This window comes from Drosophila busckii, chromosome 2R (genome assembly GCF_011750605.1).
Source record: "Drosophila busckii strain San Diego stock center, stock number 13000-0081.31 chromosome 2R, ASM1175060v1, whole genome shotgun sequence".
In the NCBI taxonomy this organism is placed as follows: domain Eukaryota; kingdom Metazoa; phylum Arthropoda; class Insecta; order Diptera; family Drosophilidae; genus Drosophila; species Drosophila busckii.
Genome location: NC_046605.1, coordinates 11842999 through 11865873, shown reverse-complemented (window position 1 = coordinate 11865873; position 22875 = coordinate 11842999). Strand labels below are relative to the sequence as shown.

General features: G+C 41.7%; 7 protein-coding genes across 8 annotated transcripts; 4 read left to right on the top strand and 3 right to left on the bottom strand.

Moving 5' to 3' along the window:
• Positions 1–264: 264 nt before the first annotated feature.
• On the top strand, positions 265–1769 carry LOC108595058 (maker8). The gene is made up of 4 exons (XM_017980201.1): positions 265–749; positions 809–922; positions 978–1037; positions 1095–1769. Exons 1-4 carry the CDS (start codon positions 348–350, stop codon positions 1752–1754), a joined length of 1236 nt encoding a protein of 411 aa, XP_017835690.1. The 5' UTR covers positions 265–347; the 3' UTR covers positions 1755–1769.
• On the bottom strand, positions 1752–4402 carry LOC108595057 (protein amalgam). The gene is made up of 5 exons (XM_017980200.2): positions 4083–4402; positions 2799–3278; positions 2299–2742; positions 2040–2240; positions 1752–1985 (listed from the first exon to the last, which is right to left on the bottom strand). Exons 1-5 carry the CDS (start codon positions 4258–4260, stop codon positions 1792–1794), a joined length of 1497 nt encoding a protein of 498 aa, XP_017835689.1. The 5' UTR covers positions 4261–4402; the 3' UTR covers positions 1752–1791.
• Positions 4403–6502: 2100 nt separating this feature from the next.
• On the bottom strand, positions 6503–9508 carry LOC108596198 (RNA polymerase-associated protein Rtf1). Its single transcript, XM_017981714.1, has 4 exons — positions 9350–9508; positions 8279–9224; positions 7035–8219; positions 6503–6967 (listed from the first exon to the last, which is right to left on the bottom strand). Exons 1-4 carry the CDS (start codon positions 9428–9430, stop codon positions 6861–6863), a joined length of 2319 nt encoding a protein of 772 aa, XP_017837203.1. The 5' UTR covers positions 9431–9508; the 3' UTR covers positions 6503–6860.
• A 463-nt stretch (positions 9509–9971) lies between these two features.
• LOC108596196 (uncharacterized protein KIAA0930 homolog) lies at positions 9972–15106 on the top strand. Of its 2 annotated transcripts, XM_017981710.1 has the most exons (7): positions 9972–10541; positions 10888–11054; positions 11108–11530; positions 11595–12039; positions 12762–14165; positions 14283–14432; positions 14496–15106. In XM_017981710.1, the coding sequence occupies exons 1-7, from the start codon at positions 10427–10429 to the stop codon at positions 14534–14536; spliced, it is 2745 nt and encodes a 914-aa protein (XP_017837199.1). In that variant the 5' UTR covers positions 9972–10426; the 3' UTR covers positions 14537–15106. The 2 variants fall into 2 exon arrangements, with proteins under 2 accessions (XP_017837199.1, XP_017837200.1); XM_017981711.1 differs by lacking the exon at positions 12762–14165 and having other exon boundaries at positions 14496–15013.
• Positions 15107–15186: 80 nt separating this feature from the next.
• On the top strand, positions 15187–20828 carry LOC108596199 (spondin-1). Its single transcript, XM_017981715.1, has 5 exons — positions 15187–15449; positions 18460–18854; positions 18912–19373; positions 19434–19659; positions 19718–20828. Exons 1-5 carry the CDS (start codon positions 15263–15265, stop codon positions 20734–20736), a joined length of 2289 nt encoding a protein of 762 aa, XP_017837204.1. The 5' UTR covers positions 15187–15262; the 3' UTR covers positions 20737–20828.
• LOC108596197 (protein teflon) lies at positions 15659–18425 on the bottom strand. Its single transcript, XM_017981712.1, has 4 exons — positions 17831–18425; positions 16620–17773; positions 16329–16562; positions 15659–16272 (listed from the first exon to the last, which is right to left on the bottom strand). Exons 1-4 carry the CDS (start codon positions 18264–18266, stop codon positions 15715–15717), a joined length of 2382 nt encoding a protein of 793 aa, XP_017837201.1. The 5' UTR covers positions 18267–18425; the 3' UTR covers positions 15659–15714.
• Positions 20829–21418: 590 nt separating the features above from the next.
• On the top strand, positions 21419–22831 carry LOC108596202 (sulfotransferase 1E1). The gene is made up of 5 exons (XM_017981718.1): positions 21419–21545; positions 21607–21841; positions 21881–22085; positions 22140–22266; positions 22321–22831. The coding sequence occupies exons 1-5, from the start codon at positions 21455–21457 to the stop codon at positions 22719–22721; spliced, it is 1059 nt and encodes a 352-aa protein (XP_017837207.1). The 5' UTR covers positions 21419–21454; the 3' UTR covers positions 22722–22831.
• Positions 22832–22875: the final 44 nt, after the last annotated feature.

Sequence of the window (22875 nt, the reverse complement as noted above, 5' to 3'; positions counted from 1 at the left end):
TACATCACTAATCGTCTTATAAAACAAATAATCTTTAATTTCTACTTATGCTATAAACGAAGATACAATAACTAAATTAATTAAATTAATTTGAATTTCTTTTTTCTATTTTAAATTTGGCGCCTAACTTCATTGTACTTATCAAATTCTCGCTGCTTACAGCACTGAATTGCTATACAGTTTACGAGTCACCGCAATCGACTAGATCCTAATTTAAAAAACGTATTGGATGATATGTGCTAATATTGCAGGCTTGCATCTCTTATAACAACAATTTGTTGTGTGTTTACAATTTTTATTAAAACAGCCGCTAAACTAAGTTGTGGTGTACGAAACTATGCAATAATATGGAAGTGCCACTATCGGATTTCAACTTGCTGGACCTGGATCGGGAGCTTAATGCGCGCGCCTTGAGCATCGAAGGATCCAAAGTGGAGCGCTATGAGCGTTTGAACCAGGCACGCATAAAAGAACCGGAGAATATATACCGGCCCGAAGTGCCGGAAATAAGCAAGTATGGAGCAACCGTGCACATGGAGGACTTCACAGAAGTGCAGAATTTTACGCAGCCCGAGTGTACCCGCTTGACATCAAAAGTGCATTGGAGATTGAATAATGTGCGTCGCACTGAAGATGGCGAAGGCTTGGAATACTTTTACCCAGATGTGCTCAGCAGCGTGGAACACTCAAAAACGTATATGCTGAATATGGATGAGTTTCTGGTGCGCCAAGAACCTTATGTGATGAAGGTAATCAACATTAAAGTTGTTAGAACTTAATAAAATAACAAAATTTTGCTTTTTGGCAGATGTTTGTCATATTCTCAAAGCGCACAACTGGTGAGGAGCAGACGTTGTGCTATGCTAGATGCCTTTCGGCGCCACGTAGCTGGGATGAGAATACAGAAGAGTTTGAGTTTCCAGTAAGTAGATGAACTCATATAATTTGTTAGCTCTTAATACAGATATTGATTGCAGCTGGTCACAAATGACAGCATAGCCAATGAGGATGTGGACATAGGCATACTGCAGACTACAGTAAGTAGCATATATTAGAAGCTACAGCTTTAATCAGTTATAATCTATGTTTTGCAGCTCATGACACCCGCAAATATAGCCAAAGCTTTGGGTTACATACTCATAGAGCTGAGTAACAAAGCTATAGACAACTATGTGACCATTGTAAGCGATCATGGTCGGTTCAACATGCCCGAAGTAGTGCCACTGATTGATAAAAACTTGCACATACCACACTTGCTCTACGACATACACGATCTGCAGCGCAGTCTCCAAAACATGTTCAGCACCGACTGCGTGCGCTGCTCCATGCGTGTAGCCCACGAGTTGTTTGATCGCCTCAGCTATGAGAAGCGGCTGCGCAAGATTTGCAATAGCAAGCTTAGCAAAAACCCGGAGGCCGAGTCACTGCTCATGGAATATGTAAACAAAGTGCCGCTCGTTATGCGTGCCATGTGGAAGTTCAAGGAGCATCGGGAGAAGTGCATCTCGCTGCTGAACTTGAATAACAAACTGGCCAAACTGTATGGCGCACATGTGCAAAGCCAGCTGCCGCCCATAACATATGACGACTGCCAGGCGGGCGCAGGACTATTGCAATTGATGGTCTTCGATGCGTTATGGAATTTAACGGTGGAGCGTGAGCCCATCGTAAGATTGAAAGAGGTTACACAGGCGCAGCAGCAACAGCGATTATTAACCACAAACCGTTCATTAAATTTTAACTTAATTGCTTAGTTGCAATGAAAATCAGTAAAGTTATGTTTTAGATTTATTAACTGCTTAAGGAGATAAACATTTCTATTAAAGCTGCTATATAGCATAGGCAAGTGCTTTTGATATATGCCGAGCTATTGTGTACCATGCTGGCTGAAAATGTTTGTGATCTCTGTGTTATCTCATTGTCAAAGATGTCCTCTGTAGCATCCTCTAGCAGTTCAGATTCAGTAGAATAATTGGGCAGCTCAACTAAATGAATGAAGGTTTTATATTAAGCATTAAATTGTTGAGCTTGCTGCTTACCCTCGCCGCCTGTGGCAAAGCGCACAATCTTGCTGTTGTCGCTCCAGCCGAAGCTGTTCTTGGCCAGCACGCAGACCTCAAAGAGACTGGCGGGCTGCAGTCCATGCAGCGTATAGGATTTAATATAGATAGCGCCAATGGTCACTTGGGCAGGTATGGTGAGCTCAGTCCAGTTGCTTCTGATCTGCTTGGTGACATTTGCTGCAAAGTATCAAAAGCTTTAGCAATTCATTTCTGCGAGTCATGAGCTGCCACTCACCCGATGGTATCTGACGAAACTTCAACTTGAACTCCATTATGGGCAGCAGACTTTCCGTTTGCCAGACCAGCACATGCGAGGTGGAGCTTTGCGTGCCCGGATTAATCTTGAATATGCAGGGCATGGGACGTCCGGTTAGCTCCAGCGTTGCGCTCCTGAATCCAACTGTATTGGTTGCTCTGCATTCGTACTGACCCATGTCAGAGTCACGCACCTTGCGCAAGATGAGCGAGTGCTTGATGACGCTAACATAATGCTCCAGCGATTGATTGCTGCGCAGTTCGCTCTCCTGGCTAAAGACCTGTGAGTTCATGGCGACGGGTACGCCATGATGGAACCATTGCAGGCTAGATGCAGGTGCTGACTCTACGGTGCACTCCAACTGCGCCCGATCGCCCACTTTGGTGTAGCTCACGGTTTGGTGCACTGCTAGCTCAGGAGCAACTGCAAGTATCGTTAATAAATATAAATTAATTAGAGAATGTTAATTTGTAACTTACATAGCACATGCAGATAGAGTCCCGCCACCGCCGGTTGACCCACCGCATTGCTGGCCATGCACTCAATCGGACCCGCCATGTCGCGACGCTTGATCTCAAACACGTGACTCTGACGATTGCCTGCGGTGTTGTACTCATCCAAGACATTGCCATTTAATCTCCAATTAGTGACTGGCAATGGCACGCCTTTGGCTATGCATATGACCTCAAAGACGGCGCCAATGGGCAGCTCCAGCACGCCGCTGGGTTCGGTGATCACAGTGGGTGCATACTGTACCTCAATTGCATGAGTTTGCACTGCAAGTTTGCCGTTCGACATGATCTCACAATAGTAGTCGCCCGTATCCTCCGGCTGCACTTTGGACACCTGCAGACTTCCGTTTGCAAAGAGCACTATATGAGCTGGCGTCTTTAAATCTGGATGACGTGAGTCCACTAGGGGCACATCGTCGCGATGCCAGCGCACATAACGAAAGGGAGCTAAAGAATTGGATGAGTAAGAGGATTATGTAGGTCAAGTAGAGCTAAGAATATTTACAATAAGTTAGATTCTAGCACAAATGCAGAAATGAAAATAAACCTCATTACTTTGGTAATGCATAATTCAAAGATATTGTATCTTATTGTATTGTATTAAAATTCAAAATTTTTAAAATAAAAAAAATTAAAAAAATATTTTTTTGTAATGTATTGAAATTCTTGAAAAAATATTGTAACGGATTTTTATATTTTCTTATTATGCTTTATTTAAACTCTTGAAAGAAATTCCTAATCTAATATCTTTATTTTTTGTAATGCTTTAATTCTTAAAATGTTCATTTAAAAAAAATCTAACATTTTAATTTATTAAATGCTTAATTAAAGTTTAAAAAATATTTAAAATTGTCTAAAACCTAATATTTTTAACTCTTTGTAATACATTGCATAAGTTGTTGACAAATAAGCCTCAACCCTTTCTTTTGTGCTGCCACTTCAAATAAAATGTGAAAAACTAACTCAATAAAAGAAAATAGCCGTTTAACTGACGACAAAGAAAATCCAATTATTATGTTAAACTTGAGTTTCCTACACATTGTATTGCCATTGAGGCTACTTTATGGGATTAATCTAAACTGCTGGCTGACAAATTAAATGTCATTGTTATGGCCCAATTGTGCTCAAAACGGTTGCATGCCATATATAATGTATCATCTTTCAAGGTTCATTCGAATTTAAGTTCTTTCGGTGTATTTTTAACGCTCATTAATTTAAATTTAAATATGGCTTTCTATTTGTTTAGCTTACTATCCAAAGAGCAGGGCAACAAGACGGTATCATTTTCATAGGTTTTGACTGTCGTCGAATGGCTTTTAAACTTTTGATTGTTCTCAAAGTCATTATTGAAATTCAACTCCGGCCTAACGCTGGACAAAAGCAGCAATAGCGTTATTAACAAATCAATTAAACACTTGGCATAACACATTTTAAATTAGATTAGAGAGCGCGCGCGCGTTTGAGATTTAGTACAACGACTTTAAAGCGTTGGAAATTATATCAAGTTCACCCTCAGGCGCGTGTTGCAATTTTCTAAAAGAAAAATCCGGGTCTGTTCCGTTGCGTTTGCAGTCACGATCACTACTGAAACCGATACCAGCGCTTGAGCTGGGGCTCTCCCCCGAAATGAAGATCGCGTCGCCGGCGTCGCAACATGTGGGAGTGGGAGTGGAGAGTGCACTGTACAGTGCGCGAGAGGCGACGCGACGATGATGAAGATGATGAGCACTCGAAGCTCAAGTCACTTGCTCTTTCTTCAAACGCCGGTTGATTAGCTGTCTTTAATGCTCGGGCTATGCAGACGTCTTTGTAGTTTTTAAAGTACAGTGGAGCTTGGGTTGAATTATAAAGCTAAAGCGATCATTCTTACTGAGTATAGACATTTATTTTATTTTTTAATTTTTAGTGCACAAAATGTAATTTCTGTTATTACATTTATAAAGAAATAAGAATATCTCGAAACTGGAATCCAATTGTCTGTCTGACTTCTATTAAAACAAATACATTTCTAAATTTAAATTAGAATTCAATTGTCTTGATCTTAAACTTAGTATTTTTGCTTAGATAAGCTTATAGAATATTCCTCTTCATAATTAAATATGTTAACTATAATTTTCGCTCATGAACTCTTTCTACTATTCAGCTCTAATTTGCAAATTTCTTTTTTGCCAGCATCTACTGTAGCATTATTATTTTTATAGTAATCATTTACAAATATCTATGTGTTGCTCTGCAGCATTCCACACGCCCACTTCAAGCGTGTCCATAAGCAAGGGCCACGCATCGGTAATTTGATTTTATTAAATTCTTTCTATACTGTGTTAGTTATTATGCTAAGTCCGATGCTGTTGCTCTGATGCTGTCGGTCGGTCGGTCGGTTGGTCGGTCGATGACAGTCTCTGATCTATTACAATTCTCTTCGCTTCAGGGAACGTGCTTCTGTTGCATATTAACAGCTAAAATGTCATTGTGCCACAAAAGTCCAGAATCCCCGCCGCTCGCAGTCGTCTCTTTGTGATCGGATCAGACAAACAAGCAACACAGACATGCAACAGTTGCTCACAATATGGCTTTGGAATTGAACTGGGACTGTTGAGTGGCGGGCATTGAATTTTGGAGCGTTTGTCTGAATTGCTGGGAACCATACCAAGTGGTCCCCTATATTCATTTTTTGAATGTCTTAACAAAAAGAACTTGCACAGGAAGTGCATTCAGAGAGAGAGAGAGAGAGAGAGAAAAAAAAAGAGAGTTGCATAATAGTTCCGAAGTAGGGAAAGTTGAGCTTACTGCTTTAACCCTTTATTAGAAACTCAATACAATACTCAAATTTCTTACTACTACAACTAATTGATAGAAAAACATAATCAAATATCAATCTATCATAACGTTTGTATATTTATTTATGCAATGACAAGTTCTAAATTTATTTATTTGGTCAATTTGATGCGCACTCAAGTGGTTTACTTGAAGCCTTCAGTAGCAGCATATCAAATTAAATCCCTTATTCGTAATACTAACGGCTACTTTCGAATTGCTTGTGACCTTTAGCAATTTGTTGTAGTTTGAACTCCGCGCAAAACATCTCGAAATGCGATCACAATCAATTAAAAGACAATTTCATCGAATTAATTTAATTAGATAGACCGGGGTGAGCGCGAGAACGAACAGCAACAGCTGCGCAAACAAAAACTGCAAACCAATTAAAGATCAGTTGGGACCTCTGCATTAAGCTCTTATATAGCATATACTATATAGATACGATTGCGTGTTGCAAGTGTGAAGTTTGTACAGTTATACTTGCTGCACTAATAATTCAAAACAACATTTCAGTAATTCAGTTAATGCCTTTATTTATGATTATCTAGGAGGGAATCTGAGTTTGATAGTTGCATAATACACGTTATATGTTTGATTATCAATTATGTATTGGGGGTATTGCTTAGTTTTATTTTAAATGTGGCATAGGCAAAGGTAACTGGGCTATATATATATATATTTTTATACAGTAAATGAATTGTACAATCGCAATCAATGGAACTTATGCATAAAATAAAATTATAAAGAATTTAATCGGTTTATGTGGACTAATTTAAACTAAAGTTTACACCTAATAATTGTTTGTTATATTGTTTAGCTAAAAATTAAAACTAAATCGCGCACGCACACAGAAAATTATATAAAACACATACATACATAGCGTGTTGTATAAATAATAACCAGTGAATTAATTTGTTGCAACAATTGTGTCCAAAATGTCGAGAGCGCATCTCCAAACGTTTAGATAAGTACACGATTTTATTGGAGAATTCTTTAGGCGCGCGTTCAAAGTTTTTGTTATGCCAAAGATATATCGTATATGTATATATATATATATATGCGTTATATACGTAAAACATAATACAATTTGTAAACTATTGCCTATGCGGTATAATTTAAATTGCTCTCAATATTAACGCGCAATCACTCGTAACATCGCCTACTCTATCATCAATACGAAGAACGTAATTTATTTTATAGCATAACTAGAAACTAGATGAGTCCGCGCTTCTTTTTGTAATCCTCCAGATTTAGTGAACGCTTCGATACCGTTTCTGTGGGCTTGCTGGCCGGCTTGGGCAGCGCATTGCTGCTATTGACTGTAAGCAATGAAAAAAAGGAATGATTATTCAGCTTTAATTCGAGTCAATTTAATTCGAAACTCACCTGGCAGCGGCACATCCAAATCTATATCAAAGTCATGCAGCGAGTAAAGACTGTAGTCCTTGCCATCGCTTGGTTTCGCTGCACTGGACGTGCACGTCTCGTTGGGTTTCTTTTTGCCTGGCGGCGGTGGCGGCAATGGCGCCAGCAGCACTTCTTCCTCCTCCTTCTTTGTGCCGCTTTTAAAGCCCATGCGGGGCTGTGTAATGCGACGCGTAAAGGGATCGCAAATCTTCATGCCCTTGTTGGCACGCGCCTCCTCCATAATGGCCTTCTCGGCATCCTCGACATTGCGTTTGCGATTTCGATCATTTATGTAGGAGATGAGATTTAAGCTATGCGAGCGTCGCTTGTCCAGCTCATTAGCGCGACTCTCTAGCTCATCAATCTGCGAGCTAAGATCGTTGGCAATGTCATAGTCGCCGCGCAGCATCGCCGCATCGCGCTCTTTCATCAAGCAGGTCTTCTTCATGGCATAGTTGGTGGGTCGATTCCGGAAGCGATTCTTCTCTTCCACAATCTTGTCCACATCCTCGTCCTTGAACTCATAGTTGAGCGCCTTTTTAATATCATTCGCTTTAGTCTCAATCATATCCATTGTGGGCAACTGCACATGGTACTGCTGGCAAATGTCGTACCACTTGTTAAACTCTGTTTCGGTGAACTCCTGATTTGAAATGAACTCTAAGCGAAATACGCGCTCCTGCGTGCCATGCTTTAGACGCAGACCACGATTTGTGCGCGTTGTGCCCAGCGAATAGATTTTACCTGTCTCGACCACGCCCACAATTTCAGCTACGCGATACACAGGCTTTTGGCCATTGTTGCCAATGCTGATGCGCACAAAGGAATTGACTACGGTGCTCTCGAAGATGGGTAGATTGACAAATCGTTCCATTTTGAAGCGCGACAGTCGCAGCTTGTTGAGATCCTCTCGTGTGGTTATAAACACAGGACTCTTGGTTTTCTTTTCCTCATCCTCGGACTCACTGGAGGCTTTGCTGCTGGCAGAGCGTGAGCGTTTGCCCGTTGGCTTCTCATCTTCATCCCAGTCGCTGCTGCCAGAGTCGTCAGAGTAAATCTCTGAGGCTTTCAGTTTCACTGCTGACTTGCAGCCAGAAACGCTCTCCAGTTCCTCTTTGTCGTCGTCGCGATCACGCTCCGCTAAGCGCTTGGCTTCTTCCTCCTCTGAAAATGGCAAATGTGTAAATTAAATAGTTTAACTAATTATATGTTAAAAAGTGCACCTCGTTTTTGTTTGCCCTCGCGCTTGGCCTTAAGCATAGCCATAGCATTGCTACGTTTGTCGTCTGTTTTGTTCGCTTCCACATTCTTCTTGCGCTCCTTAGAACGCTCTTTGTGATCAAAGTAGTCTGCCACATTGCTGGCGTTCTGCTCATCTATACTTCTCTCCATGCCACTCATAGGAGGCATTGCGCTGGAGCAGCCTGCTGATGGCGTAGGTGACGGACTTCTGATCTGCGGACGCTCATTGGCGCTGTTCTCCAACTCGATATGTACAGGCAGCTGCATGGGCGGTGGCAAGTGCTTAGCCTTCTTCTGGCGTTTCTCCTTCTTGGACTTCTTTTTGGCACGTTCTTCTTTTGTTCTGAACTCGTTTCTTTCGCCGCGACGCGCTAGCTTCAATTTGCGCTCAATCTCCCATCTGGTTCGCATAATATCTCGTTGTTCTATTCGCTTGAATATCTCTGTTTCGCGCTCCTTCTCTGATAGTCCGTTTAGATGCTTGCGATCTTCCTCGTCGCCCATCATATCATCGTCGTAACCATCATCGAACTCAGAGTCGGAGCTGGAGCTCGACGAGCCGCTACTGTCTGAGCTAGAGCCAGAGTCAGATGAAGAGCTGGACTTGGACTTCGATTTATCATTGTCCGAGTCGCTGTCGGACACCTCGCCCTCCTCTTGCTCGCTATGCACCTCTGGCTTTTTAGGCTCGATCTCAATGCGTTTTTCCACAGGTGGCGCTGCGGCTTGCGCTTCATCCTGACTATCGTCGTCCCAGTTTTCCTCAGATGAGCTTGAGTCCCTGCTAGCCTTCTTTTGGCGTTTTTTCTTCGTAGCTGGCGCTCCTGATTTGTTGTTTGCCCAGTCCGAGTCTGAGTCAGACTTTGAATTTGTTGTTTTGCCTGCATTTGCTGGCTTTTTGCGTTTTCTCGCCAAAGACAGTAAGTCCTATATGCATGAAAAAAAATCACATTAATTTTATTATACATAGCAGGGCTAGGCAATTGATTTGTTACATGGCGGCATTTTTTTCACAAAGGCGCGCAAGTGCATTTTTTCCATTGATTACTCACCGATTCCAAGTTGGTTTCAGAGTCGCTGTCACTATCACTAGAGTTCGAGCCTATCAGAGAATGTGTTCGCCGTTTTCCCATCGTGGTTAATTGTAAAACAACAAATATTTATAAAGCTAAAAGTTAACCCCGATACCGATGCCTATTATTCTGCACAGGAAACCCTGCGCAGTGTAGAGATGAGACGATATTTCGCAATATCGATACAAGTTTCGATACAAGTCTCAATTATTTGCTTGCTATACTTTTGCTTAAAATTAAGACACACAAACGTGTATATTATGTATTATTTGGCATCAATTTTCAACCTGAATTTTAAAATTGCAATAAGCGCTTATAATATATTAGGCGATATTAATATTTAAATTAGAGTTGCCAAGCATTGCAGCGCGCACATATCGAGTCGGCGCATATTCGATAGTTTGTCTATTGACGTATCGCGCATTTTTTTTAATTGTTTTAAATTTGAATTTTAGCGGGCAAAACTGTGTCACCACATTTACAATAGTGTGGCCGCGTTACAAATACTAAACTATTATACTGAAATACCGAATACTAAATTTCCTAGTGGCGGGACTCCAGCGATAACATTATCCAATCCATAGTTAATCCGTGCCGCGACATAAACAAAGCCATAAATTTGATCTTCGCTTACTTGTTGTTGCTAAAAAATGGCATAAAATAAATAAAAGTGCTAAAACTTATATGCGTGGCATTTGAGCATAAAAATTGCGGTTGACATGGCAATCGACGCCACAGCTGATTGGCAGCTGTAAAGCAAACAACCACCAAAATTGGAAAAAGGGGAGCCATTTAAGTTGGTGGGGGTCGTGGTGAGAGATAGTGCAAAAACGCTGCAATTTACGTATTTGCTGTTCAGTCGCAGTTTGGTACGCTCTTCACAACGTTTTATTTGCCGATTCTGTTGCTCAGTTGTTTAGTTGCTTTGGTTACTCATCATGAAATTGTAGCAACTAAAGCATCCATTGCTACTACATTGTGAAATTATTGCTGTCCGACGTAAAGCAGGAAAAATATTCAAAAGTAATTCCCCCTTTGCGTGTGGCGTAAGTTAACATGGCATTGGCAAGCGCAGCGGGCGCTCTTCTCAAGCCGCAAACGCCGCTTCAGCAGCTGCTTGAGGACATCAACTTTCAGCGCACCAAGGAGATGCGACAACTGCTCAAAGATGGTAAATATAATATATAACTGAAGTTCCGTTTTATTATTCCATGTAGCATATGCATTTTGAATAGAAATTTTGTCTACATTTACGCATTATCGATTTGTCAAGCGCCCAGGCATTGGCGAAGGCGGCGCTGCTACCCTTAAACCTTTTGAATATATGTATACGCATACATACATAACTGTGTTTGTGTGTGCTTAGATTTGCTCCACTTTATGCATAGGGTACTTTACATTCAAATTTCTTTTGTTTTAGTTGCAGCTTTTATCATCATTTTTAATTACTTTAATCAATTATCAATGCTAAAAGCTTTATTCAAATAAATAAACGTGTTTTTCTCATTTGCTTGCAGATGGTGGCTTTGTAGTGCTACAGGGCACCACCTACTGGACGGATTTGTTTGTTCGCCATTTTCTATTTCAAACAGAGCCCGTGCATAGCATCGACTCGGATGATTTGCTCTTCTTTGTGCGCAAGAAGCATGTAAAAAGCTCCTCGCGACATATGCCAAAATATGAGGCAAGTATAGAAGCAAACACTTAAGTATTTTAATAAAACACTAAATTCTACAGACTGAAGTTGAAGTATTTCGCAAGGACTCACGCAAACTGCCTATTGGCGATCCAGATGTGGACTGGGAGGAAACAGTTTATCTAAATATGGTTATACATCAGTTTGATTATACACTAACGCTAGCCATTTGCACAAGAACTTCACCCAAGGAGCTGCAGGTGCTGCGTCGTCATTCACAGCGCGTCTATGCCAGTCCCAGTCGACGAAAGATGGACACCAAAGGCGAGGGCGAGGAGATTACCTATCCGCATATATGCTTTATGGTGGACAACTTTGATGAGGTGTTCAGTGACATACTGGTGCGCGATGGCGAAATGGTGTGCGTCGAACTGGTTGCCAATGACAAGGATGGGGCAGTGCAAGGCGTTATATTTCTGGGCTCCATACGTTATGATGCTCTAAAGAAGGTCTACGATGCCAGAGTATGCGATTGATAACTTGTTGTAGTTTGAATTGATTTAATTTACTTTGTTGTGTTGCTTGCAGCAATCCAGTCTAAGCTCCAAGGTGGCGCAGCGCATGTCTTTTGGCCTGTTTAGTAGCGGCGCCGGTGTGCAAACACGTTGCGAATTTGTGCGCATGAAGGGACCGCAGGGCAAGGGCCATGCTGAGATGGCAGTCACCAAACCCAAGGGCTCTGGTGTAGAAACGCCCACCAGTGAGCCAGGCTTTTGCGCCACTGATATGTGGGATGAATGGGAGGAGGAGAACGATGATTATTGCACATACAGACATCAGCGACGCTTGAGCGATCCCAGTGCAAATTTGAATAACTTTTCGCGCTATGGCTGGCGCACCAAGAACGCAAATCCTGATATGGTGGGCAGCGGCAGCAGCTCTAGCGCCGGCGTTAAGGCACGCTCCGAAAACGAAGGACTGGACTCATTGGCCAGCGAAGTATCCGAAATAGAAGCTGGCGATCTGCGCGATGGTAAGCAGACATTTGATATTTAGTTTACTAAGCTGCATGTTTATTTTTTTAAACTCTACTTTGCTTGTAAATTATTTAATGCTTCAAGTAGTTTTTGCCAAATATTTTTTGTTGTACGACTTGTGCTTGCTTCTTTGCTTCATTTAAACATTTAGTTATGTTTCCTTGTACTCATATTGTTGTGGTTCCTACAAAAATTTCGTTTTTAATTAACAAAACTTTAAATTCAAACTAACTCAACTTACAAAGCGTGTATATATATATACTATATAGCATAACTGAGTCTATATGTATGTATATAGTGCCCAAACCAACACTTTTGCCGAGAAAGCAGGACAACTGTATCACTGAAATAATATAATTTATTTAGGGTTTACTTTTGATTTAATGAGGGACAGTCTTCAAACTCTAAACTCCACGTTTTATTTTGTATATAGAAGTTTGGCTCTACGCAGCTACTAAAAAAGCTATAACCATGGACTTATAGACTTAACAACAATGTTATTAATACTCCCCACATTTCCTACCAACATTGCCAACGCCTTTAGCTGCTCGCCCGGTACCTTTATTTATAATTTTGCTGCTTAAGTGATTTTTAATTTTCCTTATTTTGCCTATTATTATTAAGTTGCTTGGCAATCGTCTAATGCGATTGCTTTATGTGTCGTTGTATGTACGCTTTTAAATGCAACAAAAACAAAACGATCTATGTCTACTTGTAGATCAGCAACGTCCTGCTTTCTCGGCCTCCGCGGCAAAACTGCACCCACATACGAATTGTGAAACGCACAAAGGCGTGTCTGGCAGTCCAGACGAGACGCCAGCAGCAGCAGCAGCAGCACCACCACCAGCAGCAGCAGCAGCAACAACTGCTACAGTAGCAGAATCTAACGAGACGGAAACTGCCATTACGGCCGTAACACCGCCGCCGCTAAGCGTTGCTGTTGAGGTTACAGTGGCAAATGATGGCGCAAGCGCTGCTGGCAGCACTGGCTGCAACTGTTTTGGTGGCAAAAAATGCAAAAAACGCTGGAGCTCAAGCAATGCTGGCAACGCTGACACTCCAGAGATGTCTGAGGTGTATTGCCCCAGCTGCGAGGATGCCGCCAATGAGACGCCAGCTTGTCTTGCCAAAATGCCCGACAAGCGACAGACGCGCCTCAAGCCCAAGCCGCCTAGCATTTTGTGTGTGGAAAGTGAGCTAGTGGTCAGCAAGTCGCGCGGCAGTCTACGTTTAAGCGACAACAAACGCAAAAGCAATATAGCACGTAGTGCTTCCTTAAGCGCCACAGATCGCAGAACAAGCGTGCCCATGCCAACGCCAGTGAAGAAGTGCACGCCAGCGCGTGTGCGCCTTAGCAAGCCTAAAGAGCTGGACAAGAGCAAGGATAAAGACAAAGAAAACGATAAAAAGTCGACTAACCAGAAAGGCAATAGTGCTAGCAATCTGTTGGCCAAAATGTCGCCCAAAAGATTGCGTAATGCCAAAGCAAGTGACAAGGAAAAAAATAAGGATAAAGGCAAGGGCACAACCAAATCCAAAGCTCAAAGTGCTAGCAACAATAACACTATTAATGCCAAGGCTACTACAACGAAGGACGTAACCAAATCGCATGAGGAATATGAATTAGCTGATGATGCTACCTCGCTAAATGGCGATGCTGTCGATTTGGCCGAGAGCGCCAGTGCAGCCAAAATGGCCATTTTAAGCGAAAGTGACAGCAAGCTTATGATAAGCGTGCGTGGTCGCGAAGAGCTGCCAGTGGTGGAGCTGGATCATGAAAGCACAACGCCAACTAATTTTGAGAAATGTATACGCGTACCTGTTAAATCAGAAAGCCATCCATTGCAGCTGGCAGAGCCAACAGCGCTGGCTGCAAATGCAACTAACGATAATAATGTAGAGGAAAAACAGCAGCCGCAACTGGAGCAGCAGCAGTCGGATGAAGCAACCAATGCTGGCAGCGCCGATGCGGCCAATGGCAATGAGCAGCAATCAGCTACGCTGCCGCGCACTGTTAAGCAATCCTATTACAATAAGGTGCTGCACCTAGTGCCCAAACGTCGCACTCCAGATGGCACCAATATATACTACTGGTGTGATTTGCCCAAAAAGGCGCTTAAAGGTTAAAAGCCAATCTATTTCTATCATATATTAACTATGCTACGCATGTGTCTGCTTCATTTGAATTAACAACTTAATATAAATGCTAACTTTTTGTGTTTTTCTCTGTGTGTTTTAGAACTAGACGATGGCGCTTATAATCCGCTGTGGACAAGTCGCGGCTTTACACAATCCTTTCACTTTTGGAAGGAGAATCGACGTCAGCAGTCGACGCCTTTAAATGCATTCCTTACTTATGTTACACTGCCTTGGTGGAGCATTGCCAAAGGTAAGTTGTCAAACTAAACAAAGTCAGCTTGAGGTAATAGATTTTATTTTTTAACTATTGCAGATCTACTGGATCATCGGGAGACGCCTATACTGACTTTTTAGTATTAGTTTTATAGTTTGCAGTATGCTTTTGTGATTTATTTTTCATTCGATTCAAAGAGTATTATTTTAACTACAGTTTGTTAACAATATATTTTACAATAAGGCATATTTTGTGATCAGTTCTCTTCATGTATGTGCTTGTATATCTCAGGTAGCAGCATATTAGCAAACACCTATCTATGTATACTCATTTACCTGTTCCATGACTTTGTTATTAGTCGACCAACGCCAATGTATTTGAAATGTTATGTTAACTAAGCGCCATTGCTACAATAGTTGCTATTTAATTGGGACATTCACTTATATATTTAACTATATGCACTGCTAAAGACAGCGCCAACAAACCTATAAATTTATATGCTATATATGTACTATAATGCTGCATTTGGAAGTTATTTAAAAGAAATAAAATTGTTATAAATAAATTTATGTAATAACACGGTTTGTAAATTATAGTGACAGCATTTAGGTATAAAAATAAATAAAATAAAAACGAATAAGTATAAAGTTAAGCTTGCTTTGATTTAGTCGCTATCGGGAAATGAAATCCCTGTTACTCTGCATGTGTGTGTGTCTGGTTCTAGATGATCGTCTCAGCTTGTAGATAATTGAAATGTGTTCGGCTTTTGTCTACAGATTTAATACTCAGTCTGTATTTGTCCATCGTGTGAGACGGTCCGTATATTACTGAAACGTTTGAGAGCATCAAAAACAAAGATTTTTAGAATGGGGCAATCACAGCCGTTGCTTGCTCTTATTTGCGCTGTATGCTGTCTGGGGGCCGCCGTAATTAGTGCCTGTCCACGAGCGCCCACTCATTTGCCCCATGGCCGTCGTACACGCGGTGATAATGGATACAAATTAATCGTGGCTGATGGTCCCAATGGCTATGTGCCCGGCAAGGCATACAACTGTAAGTGGATCAAATAAACTATTGAAAGGTTTCATAATCAGTTTTTGTTGCGGGTCAGCGCCTCGTTTGACCCCTGACAAAAGCATTTGCGATAATAATTCACACACACACAGGCAGCTGGCACAGATAGATTTTATTCATGTTTATTTTCTACAAAGAATAAATATGAAAAAATGCTCAAGCTATAACATCAAGACTTGAGGCTCAGCTTTAAATCAATTTAAAGTTATTCAGTCTATTATAAAATGTATAAAGACTGCAAAACTTATGGCACGTTATGAACCATAACATTAAATTCTTCACCATGTATCGCCCGCAAGTGGTTTATGAAGTAACCGCGTTTTTTAAAGTAACGCTCGCAATGCGGACACGAAATATTCGGTTTCATATGTATAAGTCTATGCTTCTCGTATCGCAAATTGTTAACAGCGGTCTTATCGCACCATTCACAGTAGTATAGGCTGCGATTTATTTTTGGAAAGAAGCCAAAGAGGCGCAGATAATGCTCAGTGCCTGTAGACAGGGGCATCTTCTTGAAGAATTTTAACTCAATTTGCTGCGCATGCCAAGAGTTTATTAAATTCACAATGCGCTTTGTTTCAGCAATTGTAAAGCTGGCTTTAAACTCAGCGTTTGCAATTGTTGTAAGCATGTTAAACTCCTTCCAGATCTTATGTGTACCCTGTGCATTAACCTTCTTTGGATTCCACACCATATCATGGAGCTTGAGCATTTTGCTGAATTTCGAAGCCTTCAAGCGCATAGCATCGCTACTTTCTATAGTTGCCTTTTCCTCAAAGCTGTCATCCACTAATATAGAAAGCTGTGAAAGTTAAAAGATTAGTTGCTGATTGCTTCTCCTTGCAGTTTGTTACTTACACCAACCAATGGCAGCAGTGTTTCATCAGGCCGCATTTGATTAGCAGCTACATTTTCATTATACTCTTGTGTCTCCTTTGTTTTGCTTGCTTCTTGCTTCGGCACATCTTTTGACTTTTGCTCAACTGCAACTTGCTTGATAATGCTATCAAATGGATCGCTGTTGCGCTGCTCATTCGGTTCCGCCAGTTCCAGCAAGCTATCTGCATCCAATTGCGAAGTCTTCAGATCACTCTACAGTTACAATTTATTTTGTATTATATTATATGTAGGTTCGTGTCGAATGCTTACCTGTAGAAACTCAACAACACTTTCAGACAAATCAAAGCTGAGCGATGTGTTTGTTTCCGTTTTTGCGCGTTTGCCATCAGTTGACTTTATAGTTGAATCTGCAGTAATGCTAGTTGTTGATTTCCGTTTTGTATATGGCTCCTTAACATTTGTTAACTGATTTATAAAGCCAGTAAGTGTTGGTCTTTCTACAGGCTTTTTGGCAGCTCCAGCTGCGCTTTGATTTGGCTTTACGAAATTTATGTTTGGTAAATTCTCTATTTTTGTAATTTCTATGGGTTTTTTGACTGTTTGTCTGTTTATTTCGTTTTTTTCAACACTCTTTGTTGGCTCTTTAACTCTTTCAATCAGTATTGCATTAGTTGCAATTTTAACTGAACTGATGTTTTTTGGCTTGCATTTTTCCTCTGTGCTGAGCATATTTTTAATTATTTTTGGTTTGGTTAATGCATTTACTTTGTCCTTTTGCGCTGACATTATTTCAAAATTTGAAGAGGGGTTTGGTGACGTTTTTAAGTTATTTACTTTGACAGTGGGCTGCAGAATTTCTTGATTAGCATTTAATTTCAACTCTGCTTGATTTTCAGTCAACTTCTTAGTTGTAAAATTCTGTTTAGGTATTAGATTAAATTGCTTCATAATTTGCTCCATCTTAATTTCGCTAAATGGCAAGCGCATCGGCTTTACTGGCTTACTCTTAAGCGAGCGGAAAATGCGCTTCTTAATGTGACCAAGACGTTGCTGCTGTTCACGTTTGCGAGCAGAGCGAGCAATGGTATAACTTTTAAGATCGCAAATGGTGTGTGCTTTGCCTAAGTTTCCTTTTGCCGTTGTACGCATACGACTTTGACCCGGCGCGTTTAGGTCCTCGATTTCTTTTCCTGTGCAATTTACATTGTTATTGTGGCATCGACTTGGCTCCTCAGTTAAAATAGGCTGAGCCACTATACTTTCGCTGGTCCTTTTTGGCTGCTCTGGTTCCACTTGCGACTCCTGGCTAGTGACTTGCACACCAGCAGATTGCAATATTTGCTGCAATTCCGTTGAATGATCCACAGCAGTTTCCTGTTGTATATTTGTCTCTTCATCAAACAGCATTGCTTCCACTTCAGCTAGCACATTTCTTTTCGGCTTTTCGGGCAACTCATCATTAACTGCATGTGTTTAAAGCCGGTAAGTAAGGTGAGGTGTCTTGGTGCTGTCATACTTACCAGTGGTTTGCCAGTTTTCCACGCTCTTGACAATGCTTTTGTCAAATTCAACATCATAGGCCGATAAAGAATTTATTATATTATACGATAAGCAATCTAATTGCTGCTGCGCTGGTGTTGCATCCCCTACAGCGACACCCGAATCGCTGCTGCGACTGCTATTCGCTTGGGATATATCATCCGCATCCTGTTGACTGGGCGGATCTTCTAGCGCCATAAGCTCTTCCACAGTGTACACATTATGCTCTTTTGTGAAGGCAATCATATTATTATGCATCCATTGCAAGTGATTCATAAATTCCGTCAGATTTGTAAAGATGTCACAGCAAAAATGACAAAACAAGCCTATCATATTATCCTGTGGTGAAACTACCACATCGCCGCACTTTTCCATTTTCACTTCACCCTTGGCCAGTAGATCCAAGAACGTAGTCATATTAATGCACAATCAATTAATAATATACTTTTTAACTATAACAACAATCAATAACAAAAACGAAAAATTGCGGGAAAATATGCGATTGAATGAAAAGTGTGACCGTTTCGTCTTAGATAGAAAATACCTTTTATTTATTTCACAAGTATCGATACTTGCGTTTTGATTTATAACGTTATTTTGTATTTTTTAGTATTGTTGCTTGGCTCTCGCACTCATTCAAAGATTCAACATTTTACTCACTTTACAATTGCGGCAGAGGCACACAATGGCGGCAAACGTTCTCATGTGGCAAATCCTCGTCGCGTGGGTCGTTTCCAACTTTTCAGCGATTCACTTACCAAGTTCAATGACCGTTGCGTGAACACAGTTTCGGAAGCAGATGATTTGCCCAAGACAGAAGTGCAGGTTATGTGGGTGGCACCAGATACAGGTTCAGGCTGTGTTTCACTCTCTGCCATGGTATACGAGAATCAACAAGCCTGGTTTTCGGATGACGGACAGCTGACCCAGGTGATATGCGAACACAAACCCACTTCAGCTGACACACAGAAGGAATGCTGCGCCTGTGATGAGGCCAAGTATAGCGTAAGTTATTATACTCTATGCAAGCAATGTTTCCATATTGATTTGACTTTCGTACAGTTTGTTTTCGAGGGCATTTGGTCAAACGAGACACACCCAAAGGACTATCCGTTTGCCATTTGGCTTACACACTTCTCTGATGTAATTGGCGCTTCACATGAGGCAAATTTTTCCTTCTGGGGCGAGCAGCATATAGCTACTGATGGCTTCCGATCGCTTGCTGAGTGGGGCTCGCCCACTGCCTTGGAGACGGAGCTGCGCGCACAAGGTCCGAAGCTGCGCACACTTATTAAGGCAGCCGGCTTGTGGTACCCTAATGTAAATCAGAATACATCTTCGAAATTCCGCGTGGATCGCAAGCACCCCAAGGTGTCGTTGGCTTCCATGTTTGGTCCCTCACCTGACTGGGTGGTGGGCATTAGTGGCGTAGACTTGTGCACAGCTGATTGCAGCTGGAAGGAGTCTATGGAATTTGATTTGTATCCCTGGGACGCGGGCACTGACAGCGGCATTTCCTACATGGTAAACTAACATGACATGCCCTTCCAATACACGTTCAACTAATTTCTTATGGCTTTCCAGTCTCCAAACTCCGAGACACAACCCAGAGAGCGCATGTACAAAATAACTACAATGTATCCGGAGGATCCTCGAGCCCCATTCTACAATCCGCAGAGCCAGCGAATGACGCCACTTGCCAAGCTGCATCTGCGTCGTGAGAAGATAATCTCACGCAACTGCGACGACGACTTTTTGCAGGCGCTGCAGCTTGAGGTATCCGACGATGCCGAGGAACAAGATGTGCGAAGTAAGAGCTGAATTATTAGCTATATATTTAAGTTGTTTAAGGAGCTTATGCTTTGCAGGTGAATGTCGTGTTGGCGCTTATAGCGCTTGGAGTCCCTGTAGCGTCAGCTGTGGAAAGGGCATACGCATGCGTAATCGCCAGTATCTGAATGCAGCGGAAGCTCAATCTGCACAGTGTTCCCGTCAGCTGGTATCTAAGGAGATGTGTGTAGCAGCGTTGGCGGAGTGCGCCAACGGTTCGGCAGGCCAGGATCGTGACGAAGATGAGGGTGAAAATTTGGCCAACTCACAGTCACTTGTTAGCGATAATGGCGAAGGCGTGGGCCTCTGCAAGACGACGCCCTGGAGTGTGTGGTCCGATTGTTCAGCCAGTTGTGGTATTGGCATCACAATGCGCACACGCACCTTTGTCAATCCGCAGGGCAGAAAACGCTGCCCGCACATTTCCATTGTGGAGAAAAACAAGTGCATGCGACCTGATTGCACATACGAGCAAGTGGACTTGCCTGATCCGGACTGTCCAACGACTCAATGGAGTGACTGGAGTCCTTGCTCTGGCACTTGCGGACGCGGAAGTACTATACGCAAGCGTCTGTTGGTACTCGAAGATGGTGCAGTAAAGGACAACTGCACCAGTCGCATGGAGCTGCATCAGCAGAAGGAATGTAATCACGCCTTGGACTGTCACATCAACATGGAAATGGCCAAAAACATTTGCGTTGAAGAGCCCGAAGCGGGTCCCTGCCGAGGCAACTATCAGCGTTATGCTTACAACAGCCAAACCAATCGCTGTGAACTTTTCACCTATGGCGGCTGTCGTGGTAATCGCAACAACTTCCTTAACGAAGCCGAATGCCTGCAGACCTGCAGCAGAATAAGCCCAACTGTTGCTGCTCGTGAGGATCAACCCAAAGGTTGCGTCATGTCTGAATGGTCAGATTGGTCGCCATGCAGCGTCAGCTGCGGCACTGGCTCCTCCGAGGGACATCGTTTTGTGATTAGTGAGCCACAGCAGGGCGGCCAAGCCTGTCCCAAACGTTTGACTAAGCAGCGTCGCTGCGTCATGCCAGCCTGTTAAGTCAAGCCACCATTAAACTCAAATAAAAAACCTTTTCGCTGTTTTTACAATAATCTATAAAATGCCAAATAAAGTTGAACACGTTTTTTAAATACATAGTTTCTACTAACCCAGATAATTGTTGAAAGTAAGCTATGCTATGAGGCATTTTACGCTTTATGCATTTTCTTTTAATGTTTTTCAGTGGGTATATGCATAAGTATTCAGAGTAAGCTACACTTTTTAATTAATAACAATTTCGACTGAAGTTAGTACCCAGTAAAACGATTTATTCTACAGTGCAATATTTAAATTAATTAGATCAAGTAGAGGTGTACGAACTTATAGAATGTGAATTTGCTGGGGCTGCAGTCAAAGTGTATTTAAAGCTCGCTGCGCCCTATTTTAGATGAGCGATTGTTTTAAATATGTTTTGTTTTCGCTTAGTCAAGTAGTTACAGTTACAACTTTACAATGCTAACCGGCTGCCGAATTCCGACTTTAACGATGCAACTTTCACTTGCCCATACAAACCCCAAACTCATACATACATAAAGATATATTTACATTTAAGCATATATATATGTATACTATATGCTTGTTGTCTTTACAAACGTATGTATTATAAAGTAGACGCACTCCCGGTCAATTGCAATCGCTTACAGATAAGCATTGGCGATTTCAGTTACTCTTAGTACTTACTAGCTGTTGGGTGTGTCTTCTTTGGAATTGCGCAGAAATGGCGTTGGAAAAGCCACAGGTCAAGTTTCCCTTTGAGATATGCGACGTAGATCCCGCTATCAATGCAGAGCTGTTGGAGTACTTTAAAGGTAATTTAAATTTAGACATATTAATAAAAGTAAAGCTAAGTAATTCAATTGAGCTCAATAGGTGAACGCGCGGGTTTTGTGCAAGTAGGTCCCGAGCGCTATTTCTTTCCGCATAAATATAAGGCGGAGGCGGAGCGTTATTACAACTTTGAAGCACGCAGTGATGATATTTGGATAGTAACAGTGCCGCGTTCGGGCACCACCTGGACACAGGAGCTCGTCTGGCTGCTGGCTAATGATTTGAACTTTGAGCAGGCAAATCAGCGTCTACTTTCGGAACGTTTTCCGTTTTTGGAGTAAGTTATAGTTCTAAGAGCTTTTAATATTTGCCTTAGATTTCCTTTGTTCGTGCATGACGAGGTCAAGGCGGAACTGTTGGCGGAGAACAAGGACTCAGCCGACTCACTACAGTTTATAGAGCTTATATCACGTCCAGGCTATGAGACACTAACGGAGATACCAAGTAACCAGCGACGGTTCATAAAAACACATTTTCCCTTCTCGCTGCTGCCACCTAGCGTCTTGGAAAATAAATGCAAGGTAAACAGAAACCTCATTATAACAAACATATAATAATTATTATTTTCATTAAAGATTATTTATGTCACACGTAATCCCAAAGATGTGGCTGTGTCTTACTATTACCTCAATCGTTTGTTCCGTACGCAGGGTTACACTGGCGATTTTGAGCGCTATTTTCGATATTTTCAGCAAGGATTAAGTGAGTGCTTTAACATTACTTATAAATAATTGCTCATTTGCTATTCAATTATAGATCCTTGGCTGCCTTATTATAGTCACGTAAAGGAGGCACATCAACATAGCCAGTTGTCAAATGTTTTATTTTTACACTATGAGGATATGATTCTGGACTTGGCTACAACAATTACCAAAATTGGAAACTTCTTGGATTGTCCACCAAGTGCAGCAGGAATGGACAAGTTACTCAATCATCTGAGCTTTCAAAACTTTCGCCAAAATAGTTCCGTTAATATGCATGAAATGGCAAACGTGGGCATTCTAAATACAGGTGAAGCTGGTTTTGTGCGTAGTGGTGGCAAAAATACGAAGACTAATCATGATCAGAAAGAGTTTGCGGACAATCCGACACTTTTGCAAACTGCTAATGAGTGGATAAAGGAAAATATGGATATTTGTAAAACTAATCTCATTTAAGATTCAAAAGGGCGCCAATATTGTAAAATACGCCAGTTTTGTCGAATAAACGTCAAATGTCGCAAGCTGTTGCAGTCGCACTGCTCGCACTATATTATAGCGGATAATACTCGCTAAATTCTTGTTTTCTTTGCTTTTCGCTCGCACTTATTGC

Coding starts and splice junctions, on each gene's coding strand:
- LOC108596197 (XM_017981712.1), bottom strand. CDS start 18,266: ATGACTACGTTCTTGGATCTACTGGCCAAGGGTGAAGTGAAAATGGAA. Junction 16,563..16,619: donor GTGTTGTTGAGTTTCTACAG/GTAAGCATTCGA, acceptor TTGTAACTGTAG/AGTGATCTGAAGACTTCGCA. Junction 16,273..16,328: donor CACTGCTGCCATTGGTTGGT/GTAAGTAACAAA, acceptor TAACTTTCACAG/CTTTCTATATTAGTGGATGA.
- LOC108596202 (XM_017981718.1), top strand. CDS start 21,455: ATGGCGTTGGAAAAGCCACAGGTCAAGTTTCCCTTTGAGATATGCGAC. Junction 21,546..21,606: donor GCTGTTGGAGTACTTTAAAG/GTAATTTAAATT, acceptor TGAGCTCAATAG/GTGAACGCGCGGGTTTTGTG. Junction 21,842..21,880: donor GAACGTTTTCCGTTTTTGGA/GTAAGTTATAGT, acceptor TATTTGCCTTAG/ATTTCCTTTGTTCGTGCATG.
- LOC108596196 (XM_017981710.1), top strand. CDS start 10,427: ATGGCATTGGCAAGCGCAGCGGGCGCTCTTCTCAAGCCGCAAACGCCG. Junction 10,542..10,887: donor GCGACAACTGCTCAAAGATG/GTAAATATAATA, acceptor ATTTGCTTGCAG/ATGGTGGCTTTGTAGTGCTA. Junction 14,166..14,282: donor GCCCAAAAAGGCGCTTAAAG/GTTAAAAGCCAA, acceptor TGTGTGTTTTAG/AACTAGACGATGGCGCTTAT.
- LOC108595058 (XM_017980201.1), top strand. CDS start 348: ATGGAAGTGCCACTATCGGATTTCAACTTGCTGGACCTGGATCGGGAG. Junction 750..808: donor AAGAACCTTATGTGATGAAG/GTAATCAACATT, acceptor GCTTTTTGGCAG/ATGTTTGTCATATTCTCAAA. Junction 923..977: donor CAGAAGAGTTTGAGTTTCCA/GTAAGTAGATGA, acceptor TATTGATTGCAG/CTGGTCACAAATGACAGCAT.
- LOC108596199 (XM_017981715.1), top strand. CDS start 15,263: ATGGGGCAATCACAGCCGTTGCTTGCTCTTATTTGCGCTGTATGCTGT. Junction 18,855..18,911: donor GTGATGAGGCCAAGTATAGC/GTAAGTTATTAT, acceptor ACTTTCGTACAG/TTTGTTTTCGAGGGCATTTG. Junction 19,660..19,717: donor CGAGGAACAAGATGTGCGAA/GTAAGAGCTGAA, acceptor TATGCTTTGCAG/GTGAATGTCGTGTTGGCGCT.
- LOC108595057 (XM_017980200.2), bottom strand. CDS start 4,260: ATGTGTTATGCCAAGTGTTTAATTGATTTGTTAATAACGCTATTGCTG. Junction 3,279..4,082: donor GTTGCCCTGCTCTTTGGATA/GTAAGCTAAACA, acceptor CCAATTCTTTAG/CTCCCTTTCGTTATGTGCGC. Junction 1,986..2,039: donor CTTTGCCACAGGCGGCGAGG/GTAAGCAGCAAG, acceptor TCATTCATTTAG/TTGAGCTGCCCAATTATTCT.
- LOC108596198 (XM_017981714.1), bottom strand. CDS start 9,430: ATGGGAAAACGGCGAACACATTCTCTGATAGGCTCGAACTCTAGTGAT. Junction 9,225..9,349: donor CTGAAACCAACTTGGAATCG/GTGAGTAATCAA, acceptor TCATGCATATAG/GACTTACTGTCTTTGGCGAG. Junction 6,968..7,034: donor TTTGGATGTGCCGCTGCCAG/GTGAGTTTCGAA, acceptor CATTGCTTACAG/TCAATAGCAGCAATGCGCTG.